At 52.4% G+C, this 19,795-nt stretch overlaps 2 protein-coding genes across 2 annotated transcripts; both read right to left on the reverse strand.

The window, feature by feature from the left end:
• Nucleotides 1-2,027: 2,027 nt before the first annotated feature.
• On the reverse strand, nucleotides 2,028-7,124 carry VOLCADRAFT_89328 (uncharacterized protein; the record flags this gene model as incomplete). The annotated part of the gene is made up of 7 exons (XM_002949001.1): nucleotides 2,028-2,174; nucleotides 2,399-2,503; nucleotides 3,148-3,380; nucleotides 3,438-4,421; nucleotides 5,328-5,493; nucleotides 5,631-5,815; nucleotides 7,085-7,124. 7 exons carry the CDS (start codon nucleotides 7,122-7,124, stop codon nucleotides 2,028-2,030), a joined length of 1,860 nt encoding a protein of 619 aa, XP_002949047.1.
• A 1,911-nt stretch (nucleotides 7,125-9,035) lies between these two features.
• Nucleotides 9,036-16,801, reverse strand: VOLCADRAFT_89329 (uncharacterized protein; the record flags this gene model as incomplete). Its single annotated transcript, XM_002949002.1, has 15 exons — nucleotides 9,036-9,182; nucleotides 9,588-9,805; nucleotides 10,136-10,272; nucleotides 10,887-11,016; nucleotides 11,566-11,750; nucleotides 12,248-12,336; nucleotides 12,654-12,699; nucleotides 13,004-13,153; nucleotides 13,482-13,540; nucleotides 13,912-14,107; nucleotides 14,883-14,953; nucleotides 15,407-15,480; nucleotides 16,197-16,266; nucleotides 16,478-16,552; nucleotides 16,709-16,801. 15 exons carry the CDS (start codon nucleotides 16,799-16,801, stop codon nucleotides 9,036-9,038), a joined length of 1,740 nt encoding a protein of 579 aa, XP_002949048.1.
• Between the last annotated feature and the right edge of the window lie 2,994 nt (nucleotides 16,802-19,795).

Raw genomic sequence — 19,795 nt, forward strand, 5'->3', positions numbered from 1 at the left:
ATTGCCACTGCGGCAATGCAATTTGCACTGCAGATATTTCTCAGATGGCAGCATAAATTATGCGGCATAGGAGCTGTGTCAAATCTAAGGTTCGGTGCATCTGGCTGTCTGTAATGGCGGTTATTTACGGTTCCCGTCGTACTTCGGTGGTTACAAATGCCTAATCGCCGCCTGCTGTCTGCAATGTTCCTTGGAGCGTTGCACCGACCTGATCGGGATCCACTCTTAACATTGCAAACTGCCGGCAATGCCTGGCAAGGGCTTAACACATCCAACAGGCATAGACAGCGTCCTGTCGCAGGCACGCGTCCTTTGTTGCAACGGCGCAATTGCTTCGCCTTCGGAGATGTTGTTTTTGCTTAAAGGGCTTGGCAAATGCGTTCGGAACAAATGCTTCCGCACAAAATCTTCGGTGGGTCATTCAATTTAAACCTAGACCCACGGGGCTGCTCAGGGGCAAATCGATGATACTGTGTGTGGTTGTTACAGTGGGCTCTAAACTCACGAAGAGTAGAGCCAGCGGGCCAGATGATACTATTATATGGCGAGCATGGAGGGCCGCAAACAAGCGTCACGCAAACAGTAGCATCCTGGCTTGTAACATCACACCCCTGTACCCTAGCTAACCATGGCACCCTGATCGCCTACACTTGCAAAGCACATTCGCATCCTTTTGGCTTTCACACAGGGACATGGGAGCTGTAACGAAAAAGCAGCGACAACACAACAAGTCGTACAAAAATGGCCCGGCAGACCCAAACGTCAAAGGGAACACGGACATAACCGAAAACGGTCACGGAGTACGATAAAAGGCATCCAATCAAAACGCGCCAAACTTTAAACCAGGTCGAATCGCCTTTTACTAGGCAAATGACCCAGCCTTAAAGCCTTTCTTGAAACGTCAAAAGCCTCACACCAGTGCTTGTCCTTGACCCTACATTCCAAACGAGAACCATGGCCCACGGCACAGCGCCAAGGTAACGATTGTCAGCTTACGCAGTGGCCAAAAAGCCGCGGCACAAAGCAGAGACAACCCCGTAGCAACCCGACGGGTGCGTTACAAAACGCATTCCGGCGGCGTCATGGAATAGCTTGAAAACGCAAAGGTCGCAGAAGCGATGAAACCAACTAAACTACACGGAAAACGCACATTGTACGGCAAAGGCCACGTGAAAGGAAGAACCCAAGACAGCCTTGTGGGACGTTCAGCAGCACGTATCCTTACTCCACCGGTTGACAAGCCGATTCAAAACATCAAAATTCGGAACTTGAGATGCCATGTTCACCACAAAATAAACAATCATCGCTACCATTACCACCCATATAGTCCACAGTACGAGTTGTCCGCGTTCTGTTGGCCCACAAACACAAGTCCCGCTGCTATCAAGCAAGCCAAAGCAAGACGCCACTGCATAGATCGAAGACTTAGGGTTCCTATTATTCGGATCCCCTGTTGTTACAAGCCGTGCACGCTTTCCCGTGATGCAGCGCTATGGGGCATCCAAGCACTGTGCCAAGGGGCAGCTGTCAGAGCGAATAGCGCCTGGCCTCGCACGGAGGACAGTAATGAAAAGGACTTAAAACCATCCGTAACAATCATTTTACACTATAGTTCAGGCAACAGCACCACGTAGTAGTTCCCAGCACACTGGCCCCCCCCCATATCCCAGGAAGGCTGCGGAGGCGGTCCAGAGGACCTATCCTAGCACTAAGACCCCGATATACCCCTCACCTCCAGGATTCGATGTTTCGGCCCGCCAACCAACATTCCTGACCGTTCACCCTCCCAAACGACATCCCTCCTTTGCAGCGACGCGAAGATAAAGAGCTACATTTGTAAATGCACGTGGTGGAAGGCTCCACCATGTTCACTACCGTGACTGCATCACCGTTACCTGCATCACCATTCGCATTCCAAGACATTCCTTAAGCCGCATCCCTTAAAAGAGTCAACCAGCCCCGTCGCTATACCTCCATTGCCAACCAAGCCTCCTTCATTTCAGTGATCGACACATCTTGGTCGCGCCTCAGAGCAGCATTACCCGCGGCGACAGGACATACGTGCAGAGCGAGACTGCGAGGGTGGCCATCACAAATAGCTTGTAGCCCGCGGCGCTCGGCGGCAACACCAGCACTCCGCTGCCAACTTGCTCAGAGCCGCCCGTCGCCGTACCCTGCGCAGCAAGAGCGGTTCTCAGCACGACGGTCAAAACGTTCACCTCGCCACATCCTTACCCTCCAGGCACCGCAATGAAAGCAGCATCTCCCCCCAAAAGAATATCAACCCATCTATTCACAAGACCTCCACCTAAACGGTTGTGATAAGACGCCTTTGCGGCTTGTGCTTTGGCGTTGTTGCTGTTTGGCCCTCCACAAAACCCAAGGTATAACGCCGCACCTGCAGAAATCCCTCCACGGCCCCGCGGGTTGCCTCCCTGCTCGCGTGTTTGACCATATCCACCGCCAAGCTCCGGACGTCCCGCTCCCTTACCAACTCAACCACCTGCGGGGCGGAAAAGTATGCAAAGAGCAAGAAGAGTCACCTGCCAAAGTACCAAACTGCTGGAACACCCACCAAGGAGGAGAGAGAGGGAAGATATGTAAGAATTCAAGTAGGTTGTCTAAAAGCCTCCAGCGGTGTGCGGGCGAGGGAAGCCCCAAGGCAGTAGAGGCCACATCTAACAGCGACCACATCCAGTCATGCGACCACCGAGTCAGCGTCCACAACTGATGGCCAGTCTGTCGACCGCAGGGCCCCTAAAGCTACAGCCCGTGGAGGTTGCCGCAGCACATCAGATTGCAGGGCCCAACACAGCTGATGTCAAGGTTACACACCAATCCCTAAACTGCGCACGGGAATCATATTTAGCGGATTTTTCCTAAAGGAAATGAAAACGTTGCATGCCTGCAACGATCTATGTATCTTCCGCTGCTTCCCGTGAACCGCGCGTGCGCGGGAAAAGAAATGAAAGATGAAAATTGACGACAGGAATGTTGAGAACGGCAAGAGGGCGGAAACGGACGCTCTTGACCGCAACCAGTTTAGACGACAATGGGCTCGACGCCACGGCCACCCGTTCCGCAACCCGGCCCGGTCCCAAAAACGCACACCCGTGCATGTGCGTTTGCATCCCCGTCAAGTCTTACCTGCCGCAACCAGGCCGGCGGCGCCTGCGCCACCATGCCACGCCCCAGAGCCGCAGCCAATGCATTGCTGCTCACACCGCCGAGAAAGCCGCTGCTGCTTCCGAGGCTGTACTGCTTATTCAGTTGCGAGCTTTGTGACGACCTCAAGTTCGCCTGTGCAACTGGCAGGTGTCCGTTGGACTTGACCGCGGGCAGAGAGACCGCGCGGGACGCCTCCGCGGGTACCCCGGGCTCTGCCGGGGGCCCAGGAGGGCAGGAGGAGGTGGCGCTGCCATGCATGCATGACCCACCGTTTGCAACCATGGCAATCGTGGTTGCGTTGGCTGCAGAGTGTTTGGAGGCGAAGGCGTGATTGGCCGGGGTGTGGGAGGGTGCTGAGGTGGAGGCGGAGGCAGCGGTGCCGCTGGGAAAGCTAAAGGAGGCAGCGCCCATTGCGGATGCGCGGCGGTATGACAGCACGGCCTCTCTGCAGAAAGATGCGGAGATGCGGCTGAGCAGGTCGGTCAGCGCGTCGCGATGCTCCTGCTTGACCAGGCTAGCCAGCATGTCGTTGTACAGGTTGTAGCCGGCGGTAGCGTCCACGTAGGAGGTGACTGCCGTGCGGATGCTGTGCGTGAGGAGCATGGTGAGGACCTTTTCGCCCTGGTCGCTTGCCAGCAGGTCAAGGATGTCCTTCACGCCCAGACCGGAGACGGACCCCGAGCTCAATGTCGCAGATTCCATACGCCGCTCAATAAATTCGCAGACCGCAGTGGTGGAGTTCCGCATGGCGACACCAACGGCCATACCGATGAGTCCCCGGCCGCGTTCTGACAACACGGCCTCGATGATGGTGTCCACCAACGGCGGGGCATTGGGAGACTGGGGCCCACCAGTTGCCTTTGCCACGCCACGAACAACGGAAGCCGTGAAAGTCGACACTGTTTCTTGCAGCTCTGATGCCTGGAAAAGCTTGTTAAGCTGGCGAAGGCTCTGCGGCAACTCCGATGAGTCGGAGGTCAGAAACGCTTGCAGGTCCCCCGACACAAGTGCGGCAGTCTCTGCAATTGTTGAAGCCGCCGTGGAATAGTTCTTCATCATGTTCCGCAGCCGCAAGAATTGGCTTTGCTGATTCCGTGCCGGCCGCTCCACGCCATCCTTTTCATCTTTCAAAGGGGCAGCGCTCGCTGTCACCTTATACGTAGCGTAAAGGGTAACAGCAGCAGCTGCAGCACCCCATACCAGCGTCTTGTTTTGCTGGTACCACCGAATGTATGGGTTTCGCGTGCTGGGGCCTGACATTCCAGCAGCGTGACGTCAAGCTGTGCTTGAAGCAAGACCGTTCACGATGTCATTGCTTCAAAAGACTCTACACCAGCGGTCGCCGGGTCAGCAACGGTTTGAGCCCCAAGGTATCAAGATGAAAACAAATACCAGAGCGCTGGCTCTTCCTGCCAAATGTAGGTAGGAGCCTACTATCCTGCGTGCGTTGCACAGTTCGTTCAAAGGCGTCAGGGAAATCGGACAGACGCCGGCAAAGTAAGATAGGTATCCCTATCACGACAGAGGATGGCAAGGACTTGAAAAATAGAAAGAATATCTGTGGTGTTGCTAGGCGGAATCCTGTTGCGAACGTCAGAGAATTGCCGTACTCGAGTCTGTTATTCTTGGAGTATTTCGGAGTAAACTGGTGGCATATTTTAACAAACTGCAATTCATGAAGTGGGACCATATATGCTAGCTCTACACCTAATGAATTGAGGACGTCCGAGTTGGTATACGCGTAAAACCCTGCTGACTCTAGCGCCCTAGGAGCATTATTTAATGACTTCCTGGGAAAGCTTGATATATTTTCTAGACGACTGCTTGAAAAAATTCTGCAAGGCTTGCATGTTTCGGTGACAATCCCCTCGACTAAACCCGCGCGATGGTGACAGGATCTCGCTTTCCTAATTTCCATCTCGCCCCGAGCAGCTCCTGGTTGCGTCAACACGCACACGTACAGCACGCTGCATTTCTTTTCGATGTGGTGATGCGGAACCCGATACCGTTATGTACGGGGCGCCTGAAGTGCGCACGCACAGATCAAATCCACGGGCAGGAGACAGACATCACATGGAGCATTTGGTTAGAAAACATATGGGTGAAGCATGGCTACTTTGCAACACGATACGGACGATGTACCATCCGGCTATGCTAACGTGTACGTTCTCGGATCCAGCTCGCTGCGTTCTGCCGATCGCCACCTGTGCGCATCGTCCGGTATGAGCTTCCACCCCGCGGAAGGTCGTAGCATGGTAAGAGGTCCTCGTGATGCAATTTCAAAGTAGTGTCTCCAAAATGGCCGATGGAGTTGCACACTTTCGACTGCACGCAAAATTAGGTACTGCTGTTACATCGTGATTACACTAGAACCGCCCGGCCGCGATGCCACCAGCAGCGAATCTAACAAAACTTCAGCCCAACAGCTCGCGTTCAATAATGCCGCGAAAGCCACCACTCACTACCTTGAACAGCTTCCCTGCTCCGCCCCGTTGATCCGCTTGGTGGGCCCCCCCCCACATGGTCTGCCCGCTGATCGCCTTGACCCTACTCGCTCCAACTCCAATGCCCAAGAACACCTTATCTATATTGGACAAGCGCCGGCCGTGACACTTAGGCTCAAACCACCGGCGGACAAAAGGATAAGCTAAGGTCACAACACGGCGAATATCCAGAACAGGTTGTGACCACGGCAAACAGCACGTAACAGTACGACAGGAACTACGACAAAGCCACTACTTGCACTTGCATCATCCAAGAACCAGCTTACATGGAACGTCGTGAATTAAACCCAACGTCCAGGAACGTCCTTATTCAACACAGGAGATCATTTGTTGAGGGATGGGAAACGGCACGGCTCGCTTGCCTACCCACTAGACAGAATGAGCAACCTGCTGCCTAGGAGCCGTACGGTTGCCTCAGGGTTTCTTACATCATAAATGGCTGACATATTCACGCGTACGCAACATACATTCAGGCGTATGTCGCGACTTCAAGCAACAAAAGAAGCCAACCGCCTCGCCAGCAGGCGCCAACCACAATGTAAAAATGTAAGGACGGTATACAGTCAACATCCCCACGAACACTCAAATCGCCACCAAAATCCGGACTGCGGATATCGGTAGGCGTTAGGTGGTAACCCAAATGGAATCACTTTCAGCTGCTAGCTTCAAGATGTCAAATGCATGTTCACAATGCTGTTCACAACGCCGGGTATGCATAGCGCTATCCCTGCAGCGCTTGCATGTGGGAGTGCAATCATCATCGTCGTGTCCGAACCTTACCCAAACAAACATGTCAAGGTTTTAGGTCAGGCTTCCGAATTATCTCTCAGGATGGTCAAGTGCGCGCCCAATGAACGAGGGAAAAAACCCAGAAGTTTCACGATACTGCCGGTGCTGCTGCCGCATGCACTGCAAGTAAAAGCCGTCCCAACAAGCAACGTACAGATACGACGTTGTATGTACACCTCGCCGTATACGGTCCGTAATTATATAATTTTCTGAATTACTACAGGCAAGAACAACCCGGGTACAATAAAGGGAACGACATCGCCGCACTGCGTTTCGCCATGCATATTCATGTTCTCGAAAACCGCAGCGGCGCACGACAGCCAATCCAATCGAGCAGCTTCTGAGGGTCATGAAGCCCCACCACAGATGCGACTCTCGGTGCGACGGGTATGTGAACTGCACATGCATGTGTGTGTGTGTGTGTGTGCGTTACATGGTCGTGGGAACGTTCCCCGTACCTGCAAACCGCCCAATACGAGCCGAGGGCTCAAGGGCTGCCAGATCGCCTATAACCACCGTCCTACCTCGCACACACTTCAAACAAAGCAAGTGATAAAGGATACTAACGACCAAAGGGAACGATAGAGTTGCCGCAGGCCCCTGCAGCCGCCGCACACCCCTACCTGAATTGCGGACTGCTGCGCACATCATGACTCCGGCCATTATTTATCGTATGTTTGTCATGACCGTCGGTGTTATAAGCTTAGTTCGGACATATAGCACAGTATATAAGTGAATGGTGCGGAGCACACGTACACAACTGTAGCAGCTGACCGCTGAAAAGGTCTCTCGAGTTGCTGGTGGTCGCGCTCTGCGCGTATTTATAGCGCCGTACTGTGTACCGGCTGCTACAACAACCAAATAATCCGTCGGGTCGTTGCCCAGTAAAACACGCGATACATTCCGATTCATGAGTCAGTGCCACCTTCTCGAGGCCAAGCGTTGATGCATAGGTGCTCAAGGAATGGGGACGTTACACTGATTCGTACAATAACGTACGTACATCATTAACGTACGTACACTGATACAAGGTGACTGATGCTGCAAGCATAGGTGGAGTCGACACCCAGGGTGGTGTTTAGCAGCAGCAGAGCCTGCCAGCCGTTCATGATCACGAAGGTTCGCTCCGTTTCGTTGCGCCTGTAAGCCGCCGACCTGTCTTGACCGCTCGGCAGCTTTCTTTTCACTGAAATTACCTTCCATACAGGCGAGCTCGGTTCACCCACTTTTTTGCCTTGACCAGGTTGTTACAAACATATATGTAAAGCTCCATATGTGCGACCGCTCATCCCGGATCGCCCGAGGGGTTGGCGCCGTCCATTACAGTAGTGGTGGTGTGGGGTCCTTGGTGTGGTGCGGTGTGGGGTCCTTGGCCACTGGGCCGCCGACCGGAGTCTCCGAGCCACTGCTGGGCATCCTGACCAACATGACCGGGGCTGCATGTTGGTCATCCAATCACGAGGGGGTCTTGGCGTCCTCTGGGACAGAAGATGGTGGTGCCGGTGGTGGTGGCTGGCTCGAGGATAGCAGATAGCTGCGTGCATAGGAGGATGGATGGGTAAGATGGATAGATGCGAATGCACGTATGTACGTCTGTAAGCGTACAACTAGCGCGTGTACACAGTTGCCAAGCATCAGAGCAAAACAGCAGACAGATGCAAGCAGCGCCACACATGCATGGATACTGTGCTGGCTTACACCCTTGTGCAAGTATCTGTATGCGCAGTACAAAGCGGTATGCACGCGATGTGCATATGCCGCCTCTGAATATTCAAATGTGCATATACCGCCTCTGAATATTCAAATGTGCATGTGCCGCCTCTGAATATTCAAATGTGCATGTGCCGCCTCTGAATATTCAAATGTGCATGTGCCGCCTCTGAATATTCAAATGTGCATGTGTGTCTCCTACCTTCGGTTGTCCTTGACCTGAGCCGCAAACACGCCGTATACCAGATACAGCACTACCACGGCCAGGGTCCACCAACCAAACCTACAGCGGCGTGCGGCAATTGCAGCCAATGAAACACGACTACGCCTGTGGTGATGGCAGCTTGCGAGCTGGGATTCTAATAATAGCCATGATCCCAAGAAAGATTACATTCCGGTGATTCTACTGCTCGAAGAGTGGTAACCCGGGAAGCGCGTGGTATGGGGAGCGGTAATCGCTCTCGCGAGGTTGTGGAACCAGCGATTTGATTACTCGCCTTGCTGCGCCATTGGTGTCGCCCCTCACATGGCACCAAATGCACGGCACAACGAGATAGACTCGTACAGGGCTGTACGTAGCGCAATCATTGTTTACGCCAGTTTACACACACGGTATACGAGGCGCGTGTACCTCGTCCCTCAGCATGAGTTAGTTGGTAATCCTTTATTACACACAGCATATATAGACACATACCCGCAAATAACAATGGATAGATAAAACGTTTCACGAGGTGGGCGAGGGCGTTAAGTAAAGCTGTTGTACATAGATACAGACGGACATATACAGACAGGCTGTGTTGTATCACGTCTAATCGCAGGAAAAGAACCGATCGGCGGATGCTAGATCCCGTGATACCCAGGACACTACAGGCTGACACCATAGGCAAGTGCACATACACACCGCTCGTACGACGCCTGGTCCAACTGTCCGAGCAAAAACGTGTTGACAAATATGGAGGCGCAGGGGACCAGCGGGTAGAGCGGCACCTTGTAGCCAGAGGGTACGTATGCCTGTGGACAGATGAGTTGGAATGGTGATTTTGGGGTTGAGGCTGGCTAATTATTGTAGCTCCAACAGGAGTTTGGGACAGAAGGATCCGACATGTTGTTTTTTGCCAACTGTTACATCATGACTTTTCCGAAAAAACGAACCGAACGGTGGATGAAGATCCCGGGCGATATCCTCAAGATACTACACCAATACAAATGGATGCTGTGTAACGCCTGCGAAGGGGTGTTGTTGCAAGCTCTCAGGAGGCAACCTCCACCATCACCGTCGTCACTGTTATCGTATGCACAGTTGCCGTACTGTACGCCACGTGTGCAAGCTCACAGCACCACCCATGTGCACGCGAATGGACATGCACTTAGCCACAACATCTAGTCAGGGACGGAATTGCCGGAATAGGTACGCACCGGCTTACAGAAGAGGAACATGGACAGCGGCGTCGCGGCGCACAGTACCGCCATCGCAATGAGCCACTTGTACTGCTGGTCCTTCCATTTGCCCGCCACCCCGTCTGTGTCCGTGTTGTAGACGGGCAGTGTCCAGACCAGCACGAAGCCCAGCGAAAATCCAATCATCGCAAAAATATGGACCAGCTCGTTGGCCCAGCGGAGGAGTGTGGTCTTGCCTGTTCCGTTTTTAATGGTTTGTGTGTTTGGGTTTGCGGAGAGGTAGGTGGATGGATGGATGGATGGATGGATGGGCCAACCTACGAAGAGCCTGAATAGGCGTACGGCATCCATGTTCGCGTTGGGACTGTTATGACCATACACGACGTTCATATTTGCCATATATAACTGGTTGCCCATATGTGTCAGCAAACATGTACCAAGCATGCTTGTCCTCAAGGCAGCGTTACTTAACCGCATGAATACTGTTGTGTTGCAGCTGCACTTCTACTACAAAGCTTGCTTAGGCTAGCATTGTAAAAAAACCATGGCCAAAGTTGTTGACATACCTGGCGCGTGCATCCTGCGCCAGATGAGCGCCACCGCCACAAACCAGAACACAACAAAGGTGCCGATAGAGACCATGTTTGCAAGCTCGTCAAAGCCAGTGAGCAGCGCAATGACGGCGACGCTGATGCCGATGAGCCTGTTGCGCGTGGGACCGCAAAAAGGTTATCTCAAATGAACGATGAAGTGTAGCATATCTGCAAACGAGGTTCATTACCGAAGGGGCAACAACGAGGCCTGGCTCAGCTGTAGAACTGCTTGCACGGTTTGTTAGCAGTGGCTGTTCTGGAACTACTAGCGAGGCGCTGTTAGCCGCGCTTTTAGAGGGCCATTGGTCTGTATACAGATATATATACAGATAACATGGCATGAGGGGTGAGGTATAGGGTTGCGAGTGTGATGTGACAAAAATGGCTTTGCTTCAGGGGCATTATCGGTCCACGTAGTCCCCATGCAACTGCTCGGCGGGCAAATACTCTCACCGGCGTGTGTGACAAGGCATAGGAATGGGCAGGCAGGAAGACGGGCAGGCAAACGGCCCGCGGGCAGACAGGTAAAGGGGCAGGCAGATAGCTCGCACGGCTGAAGACTCACGGGCAGACAGGTATGAGGGTGTTAAAAAGGTAAAAAAATATGGCAAACAACCGGATGCCTAAGTGTCAGAGGTCGAATCCCACTGTTAAAACGAAGAAGATGAACTGAAGGGGACATTTTGAACGAAATGATGGACTCTCCCCCCCCTCACGCACCCACCAGGTTGCTACCCATGGAGTTGCCCTTGGTCCCACCCAGGCCATAAAGGGCGGCAGCATCGCTTCGCGGCAGCAGCTCACAAGTATGCGGGCAGGTGCGTAAATGCCCATCATGATGCCGGTCAGGATGCCTGAAGGCAATTTCATCCAAGCACAAGATTTTATGGCAAGGATTATTATTACTATTATTATTATTATTATAATTATAGTTATTATTATTATTGTTATAATTATAGTTATAGTTATAGTTATAATTATAATTATAATTATAATTATTATAGTAATAATAATAATAATAATAATTATTATTATTATTATTATTATTCTGGGCACCAGTTTAACAACAGCCTACCAGCTTACGTGGTTGGGCCAGGCGCGTATACGTAAGAAAGTGAGACCGGGGTTAAGCAGGACAGGATGGAGCAAGATCTCGGATAGATCGAAACCCGGACATGATAAGCACAGCTATAAGCAATGCAACGCATAGAATGGCAAAATGCGGCGGGAGGCGTGGATTGCGAGAAAGAAGATTCTTTATCAATATGCGCCCTGCTGAAGCCATTTACTACGATTGGCGACGTGGCTGCAGGACGACGGGGGACGAGCTTAACACTGCTTTTGCATTCTTCCTAGTCTTACGTGTCTTGTCAACTAAGAGTGTCCACACAGCCCGTACTCACCAAGGATGGCGCCCAAAGCGACTATGTGCTTGGCCCAGCCCAATCCAACGTATTCGAATGCTTTGGCGAACGTGGCGTCAGTATCAATATCAGCTCTTGGCACCATGAGACTCAGAACGACGCACATCAGGAAGTAGATGACAGTCACGATGCCCAGGGAGCCCAAGATGCCTTGGGGCATCACCCTGCTCGCGGTTGCATAAAAACACGAGAGCAATAATTATACAGCCCGTGTCATACGTTTTGAAGTAGTTTTGGGTTATGCTTCCTTCGAACCATATCGATGCCTAATTAAGCCCGAGCCATGCGTGCGTGCGTGTTGTCTGTGCTTGTGAACGCATGTACTTTTTATATCGGTGGCGGGTGCAACAACTGATAGCGGCGGCGGAATCAGAGGGCGAGCAGGGAGAGTCGTTATTGTCACCCATAGCAATATCATCAGGCAATGGCCAAGCACCCAAGCGCGTGCGTCGGTAGCCTAGCCAGGCTCTGACCGGCCAGCCAGCCTACATCAACAAAAAGCAGCAATAGCGCTGTTGCTGATGATCAATGTAAATTGCTCGGAGAGTTCTTATACATTAAGGATATGCTGAGCGACGTGGGTCGACGATTTGTTCATTTGCGCCGTTTGTCATCGACGATAGCCATGCTAGGGCGACTTCTGCAAAATGGACCAACTCACGTCGCGGGGTCAATTACTTCCTCGGCAGCGGTTGCGACGGCATCGAAACCGATGAAGGAAAAGAAGGCAATGCTTGCGCCATTAAAAACCTGGCGTTACGCGGCGGCGGCAGCGGCGGGGGCGGCAGCGGCGGGGGCGGCAGCGGCGGCGGCGAAATAAGCCAACATGGTGCCGGCGATTAATGCGGCGGTATTGCAAGAACTTGCGTGCGGGTGGATGACGGAATTCAGGTGGCGGACTGCTAGTGGGAAACTAGGCAGTCGGTGCATGATGCCGCGGCTGGATTCATTGATTGCGGGAGTTTGCGTAAGTCCACAACTGTCCGCAACCAACTAACGAACCAACGACAAGCAGGAAGGGACCAAGACGCCCGCCTGCCGCGCGCTGCGCATTCTTCGCAACTGACCTGCTTCCACTGGTCTGGCTGATCGTTCGGAAAGAACGGCCTAAAGCTGCGCAGATGGGAGCGATATACGACGAACAAGAAACGTTACTACGGGTTATCATCACGTGACGCCGTACGGAAATACTGGTAACGAAAGTACAGCAATTGCTGGCGCGCACACGTTAGCTGCGAGGACTTTAAGGAAAAGACAAGGTAGCATTCGCATCTATCGGCTCCATATTAGAGCACCACCATCATGCATTCATGCATGGATGCATGCCGTTTATCTGACGTGTTACTTGATGCATCTCGCCCAGGGAGCCGCTAGCTAGCCATGCATTTATCTACAGGACCAACTCCTCGCTGCTCACTTGGCGGAGTCGGCCTTCACAAAGCCGGCGATGATGATGAAGATCATGACGACGATGTGAATGATCGTGATGACGGTGTTAATGATGATGGACTCCTTGGCGCCGAGTGCGAGCAACCCGCTGGTTAGCAGCGTCAAGGCAAAGGCCCACCTGGGGCACGCGTCAGCAAAATAATGGCAAACTGTGACACGAGCAGCAGGATCCGACAGGACCCCAGAAAGCGGCAGACCAATTATTGGTCAAAGACGTTCCATGCAAGGTCAACTGATCCCCTTTCGCGCACAATCAATAGGGAAGTGGCAGAAAGAAGTTGAAACCTAGGCGACGTGGTCGGAAGTTAAATTAATACAGTGTGAGGTGAGCTGCACGGACCTACTTGCGGATATGGTATTTCCGTAAAAAGGGCCCAAAACAAACTCGTCCGCGTCAGCAAGCAGTGCCAAACGGGTTTGACTGAGACAGGGAAGCATGTACCTACCAGTCCATGACGTAGGCCTTGCCTCGCAGTACTGTCGTGTAACGGAAGTATCCACTATCCTGTAGTACGTTTGTAAGATAGAGACCATAAGGCGCACACGGGGTCGTGGGTCCGTATCAACTATAACCCTCCTATGTTAAGGCAAAAGGAATATGTACGCTAAGGCAAGAGGAATGCGTGTGTTAAGGCAAGAGGATTGTGTGTGTTACGACACGCAGCTAGCAGCTTACCGCACATGCATTCGGCCGCTGAAGGGCTTGGGGTAATTATGTCACATACACCACTATACCCTGCCCCGTCACTAATTCACAGCAGTAACGAACACGTTCATTATGACCGCGACACTGTATTGAAGCCCATTACTCATCATGTGCAGGCAGCGAGCGAGGCAAAACACACATCAGCTGTTCCATCGTCTCCAGGATCTGACCTTTCCGATGAGTACGGCAAAATACGGCGAGAAACCTCGAATGACGGCAGCGTCTGCCAGAATGTACTCGAACAACAGATTAGAAACCACCACCCTGCGGGTGTCCATTGCAGTCATGTTGTGTTGCAAGATACATCTGGCAAAAGTATACCGTGCACACGACCACTTGTATGTATATCTGTATGCGTTTGTATATCTGTATGCGAATGTGTGGATTGCAATGTGGTGAGGAGGTTGATAGGTTTTTCTCCGCACGTTTTTCTAGCTGCTCACACGAAACGAGATCAGAGCAAGTTGGCAGGCTGTGTGCAACAGAATGAGCGCATCAGCAGCAGTGATTGCGGTCAAGTCAGCATGTACACACGGTACGGATGGGGCCTCGGCAGATGAGCTGGCCTCGCCACCGCTGTCGGTTCCCCAAACCGGGTAACAGACGCAGCAGGTGCAACAGACGAAGTAAGCAGTTTGCAATCTGCCTGACGGAATCAAACAACCGGGCACGAAGCCTGAAACAGCTTCGAGCAATGACGGAGGAGCCAGAGGCGAGAATGACGCCGCCTAGACAGGTCGTGAGTCCCGACTATTTGGCAGACAAACATCGACCTCGAGGACCTCAACATGTGTGCGCAATGATATGTGTTCATCTTGGAGACACGGTGACCGTTGGCGAACAGAAATATGTTCGTACATCTATCTGGTAGGGAGCGTGCGTGTACGCGAACCCGTGGGGGCCCACAGGCTTCACAGCGTGCAAAGCCGCACACATCAAGTAATGGCACTCTCTGGCTGCATTGCATGCTATGGCCGCCACGGCATCACCGTGCTGCCGTACTAGTCCGTACTTACCAAGCCAAAAACTCGCCGAGCGAACCTGCCATGTAGTTGTACCTGCGAACGAGAGATCCGCAGTTCTGCACCCAGTTCATCGCATACCAGCGGTGCGCATTTGCAACGTCGTTCAACACACTCACGCAGCTCCCGCCAGCGGCATGTCGACGGCGAATTCCGAGTAGCAGAAGCATGAGAGAAACGCGCTGATGGACTGCAGGGCATATTCATGGTCATGCGGCGAAAGAGACAAGTGGACACGGGGATGGCTGAAGGGGACGTCTACTGAGGGGACGTGAGAGGTAGGCCTGACTGGTGGCAAGTGTCAATGAGGGCACCTCCTTGAAGGAGTGCATACATGGGTACGCTGCAAGCGACAGCTATGTCAGCGCGGGGTGGTAAGACGGGCGTGGGCAGCTCTTGGGTAGATAGTGCTGAACGGCAAGTAGGCAATTGGGTCATCTAAATGTCGACATGTCTACATATCTATGTATGTCATGCTAAAAAATCGAGTAACAGCGTCAGGGCTCACTGCCACGCCAGAAACCGTATACGTGTGTGCAATCGTCATTAAAACTACAAGGTTATAAGGACACGCGCACAGCAGTTACTCGGTGCTATTGCCGACAGCATCGCCTACGAACGCTGTGTGTAATTGTCCACCCACCGCGATAAGGTACGAGATGCACACCGCCGGCCCTGTCATGTCCACCGAGATGGTCCCCGGGGCAATGAAGATACCTGCAACGTTTCATTAACGGTGCATGTGTGTACGCGTGCGCCAAACGTTTGCCTTGGAAAGGGGTTTGTCGCCTTTCCATGTACGCGCTTAATATCAGCTGCTTATTGAGCAGGGCTCATGCGCGCAGCGACATAGGTAGTCCGCCTCCTGGGCCGGCGGTGGTTTCAACACGAACATGGTACGGCAAAGCGACAAACTTGCGTGTCCTCGGCATCTACTCGTAATGCCGTGTTAGGTATGTTAGGTACTTACGTGCGGTTCACATCAAACTTATAACTAAACCCATGGGAAAATCTTGCAGTCGTGGCCATAGCTGTGCGCCGTTTTGTTTTCTTATTCAGTTTCTCCTTGCGCGAATGAAGCGGTCCATGAGCCTTCGGGTTCATCTGAGCCGTGCAAGCTTGTGAGTGACATCCATCCATCCATCCTTCGACATCCATCGATCCATCGACAGAGGGCATAACGATGCTTTTTTGGTTGCACAGCTAACAGCGTACCATTACAGCGGCCATGAACCACCATTCCGTATATGAACAAACCCAATGAAGCATATGCCAAAACATCATGTCTTTCCTGCATGCACTTAACGCCCCCTGCCAAATGCTTTGTTTGCCACAGCTTTGGTGGGCTGTGGCTCCGCATTTTGGATGCTCGCCGTGAAAAGCCCAGCACGTGACCCCAATCGCCAACCAACCGACGATGTTCTGAAACTTACCGGCGCCCAACATCAATCCGACGCCGACGCATGTCAAGCCGGTTACTCCAAGCGTCCTTTTCAAGGGACCCTGCGCATATTGATGCACCATTTTCCAGAGCGAGAACCGACTCCAGTTACGGTCGCGGGACGAGCAGATTCGTCCAACTACTCCACATTCTCAAAACACAACATAATATGTCGTTATTGCGGCACCGCGGTGACGGGAAATCCGTGCTGCATTGATCGCGAATTTCATACCCATATCGACCAGCCAGGAAAGCTTGCGAAACGTACTTTACCTTTGCCTGGGCATCCAACGCCATATCTTGCGCCGATTTCGTCTTGAATACTCGCTTATATACTAGTTCAGGATACTGCAGGTGGATGTTCGGGGTTTGCTTGATATGGAGTTCAGAATTTCGGTGTTCTCACATCGGCGACTTCATAACAATACGAAAACAAAGTTTATTAATGCAAGTAGATGGGTGGGTCGATTGAAGCCGAAAGGGTGAGCCAAGCCGCTTGTGTACCTGAGGAAGGAGTGCTAGGTACTCTCTTGGGGAAAAGCCCCAAGCAGACCTTGTAAGCAAAGCATTAGAGAATTCTGAAAAACGTCCTGCCATTGCTGCAGATTGTTGCCTGCTGAAAGTTACGAGGTCCGCAGCACGCCAACGCCTTCCACGCGTAGAAACCTGAGTCCACCAATAAGAGTGACTAATGGCCAGTGATTCTTATTGAAGAGCAGGGCCGGCTGTTAGATAGCCAGTTGTTAAACGTTTCGGCAATGTCGGGTCTTAGGGTTACTTATATGGACGTAAGCTTGCTCTTGGTGCGATGTCCGCACCAAAAGGAAATAGCAAGGTGTTGGAATACCGTACTAAAAGATGTTCAGGCTTGCCGCTATGGTCGTTCGCTAGGTTGGTTGTATCCCGGTACGATGCCGAATCCGGATCCGCCGCGATTACCTGTAATATTTTTTAGGGCTTAGAAGTTCTTTATCTCTCGCGTGACAATATGGCTGAGTGATTTGGACTAATGTGCAATGACGTGCATTGGATCCTAAAACTGTTTGTGAACTTGAAATTTACCTCTCTACACTGTATGTTAAAATCAAATCGAAATATGTATACATAGGCAGTCTTGTTAGGACATTTTTCATCTGTCAGCGTGCACCATCCAGCACAGTAGCACACAGCAGCTCAGCAGGCAGGTCTGGTCACTTCACTGAACCAGGTTTAGACAAGGCACTTCTTATGCGTGGTTAGGCACTTTCCATTACATTCCATTACAGTCAACCGAGCTTTGTCCCGGCCGATAACCAATAGGCAGGGTGGCCTATCGGTAGGGTAACCTTGAGGGTTGCAAAGATTAGGGATTAGGGTCGGGTGCCGGTCAGGCAGAAATTAGGATGCGGCGAGAGGGGACAGGATTAGGATACAAAGTCGATGTCAGGTTCAGGATGAGACCCCCGAGTGTAGGATTGGATTAGGATTGAGCCTCCCAGCTACAGGGTAGAAGTGGGTTCCGGCCACTGGATTAGGATCAGGATTAGTGCATTGGTATTGGATGAAGATCAGCACACCGCTGTGCTGATCTTCATCACACCGCAATGATTGGCGATACTGCTGTGTAGGATGACGATCAAGGCCCAGCCCGTTCAGCTGCCGTTCGGACTGGGTTACAGAGTTGTTATGCCATGTACCTAATCATGTAATTAGATCCTGTTTCGTTGAATGTAAACTGCATCTGCTTAGGTTCATTGTCCAAGTCGTCCCCTCCCGTCCGTTTGAGCTTGACGGGGGAAGTGGCAGGAGGGAAGTTGCTTTCGATGGATACATATGGGTAAACAAAGGCTAATTAAATCGGACAGGAAATGTGAGAAGATCAAGCTAGACTGAGAGCAGAACTAGGCCTTCGTGTTCATTCACCTCCAATCAACTCAATGACCACCTCATGGAAGTGCACGCAATCGGAACTGTCCGAATTTACTCACACTAGAGCTCCGGTCGCTACGTCCAGTTTAAGGCTCTGTCCTAAGGCTTTTGCCGATATGCAAAGTAATCGACTATGTGGTTATGATTTTGTAAGATTTCCCGCGTTAAACATGAACGGCAAGAACGGGGCTTGGATGCAGTTGTTCCGTAGTCTAAAACAACCCGTAATGGTACTGCTACCATACATAACCTGTAACGAAGCCACAGCAAACATGGACTGTTCTGGCATCTATGCTGCGAGAGCTTGCATATGCTGGTCGCCTTTGGTCAGCTTTGCGGCCAACCTGAATCTCTGCTCACCCTGGGCGTTCCTGACATTCGGCTGCCTGTCGGAGTATGCAGGTTCGAGGAGGCGCTCAAGCTCAGGCATTAGGTGGGATAGCCTAAACAAAGAGGGGGTACCTGCTCGTTATCCCAAAGGACATAGGTGTAACGAAGCGGCACCGAAACCCACCTTCACACGGATCACACCAGTCGCCCGAACAGCGACTCTGCTGCGTGATGCGTCGAGCACGAGTGTATGCCTCGGATGCTGGAAGTAGACGTGCTGGCAAGCACCAAAAGCCCATACAAATGAGGGCAATCATGGCTGCCGCTATGGCAACCGCAGCAGCACACGCAGGGGTGGCACGTAAATGCCCGCCCTCTCAACCCTGAATTTCAATTTCACATACGCCTCTGCCGCATGCCGCGCTATGCTAGCTGCAGCACCAGTGATACAGGTATTACACCTCAAAGAAGTTGCAACGGTTCAACTGTAAAAACAAACGTAAAACTTAGGCTGCGGTTTCCTGGATTGCAACCAGCAGCCTGAACAACTCAAATGAAATGGTCGTCCGAACAACATCGTTTATTTTAGCCAAGTTACCAGACCGCAATCCGGTCCAGTTCAACTGGATTCGCGCCTCAATCCAACTAGACAGGCAGGCTCGTCCAGGTGAAGCCACTGCCGTGGGATAGAAAGAAATCCTGCACAGTCGCCATCCATTGATGTCCATACACAGTTTAAATAAACAAAAAGCATCTCGCGCCTGTAACAAAAGGGGATGTGGCCGGTCTCTATTTGGCCTGTGATCGCGCCAGCAGCCTGGGGCTTTTGCGTACTCCCATGGGTGAGGCGGCGGGAGCCAGGGTGCCCCTCGTCAACGCCTGTTCCTGGTCTGATAGCTGTGACTGGTGCTTTCGGCTGCGGCCCAAGCTCCTGCCACGCAGTGGCGACGTCTCCGGTGAAGACATTGCTGTCGCATCACCCGAAGCAGGCGTTGTTTGCTTTGCTGCCCGTCGCCTGGCCAAGGATGGCGAGGTTGAAGATGCAGCACGACGCGACCGCGAGGGCGATTTTGTCGTTGTCGCCCTCGTCGTGTCGTGGCCATGGCTTTGCGAAATCAAACTGCGTGGTTGCAACGATGCCGATGCGGCGCCAAAACGCACCTCGTTGCTTTCCATACCACCCCCTCCTCCCAACTCAACAGCACCAGCGATTGCTGTGCCGGCTGCTTGCGAAACCCGACCTGATCGCGGCAGCAACCCCTCGCTCGCTTGTTCCGAAGTCCCGGACAGCCGCCGCCGCCGCTTCGTTGCTCCAGACCCGTTACCGGTTGCATGGTCGGCGGCAGGCAGCCG

Source organism: Volvox carteri, assembly GCF_000143455.1.
Source record: "Volvox carteri f. nagariensis unplaced genomic scaffold VOLCAscaffold_12, whole genome shotgun sequence".
Taxonomy (NCBI): domain Eukaryota; kingdom Viridiplantae; phylum Chlorophyta; class Chlorophyceae; order Chlamydomonadales; family Volvocaceae; genus Volvox; species Volvox carteri.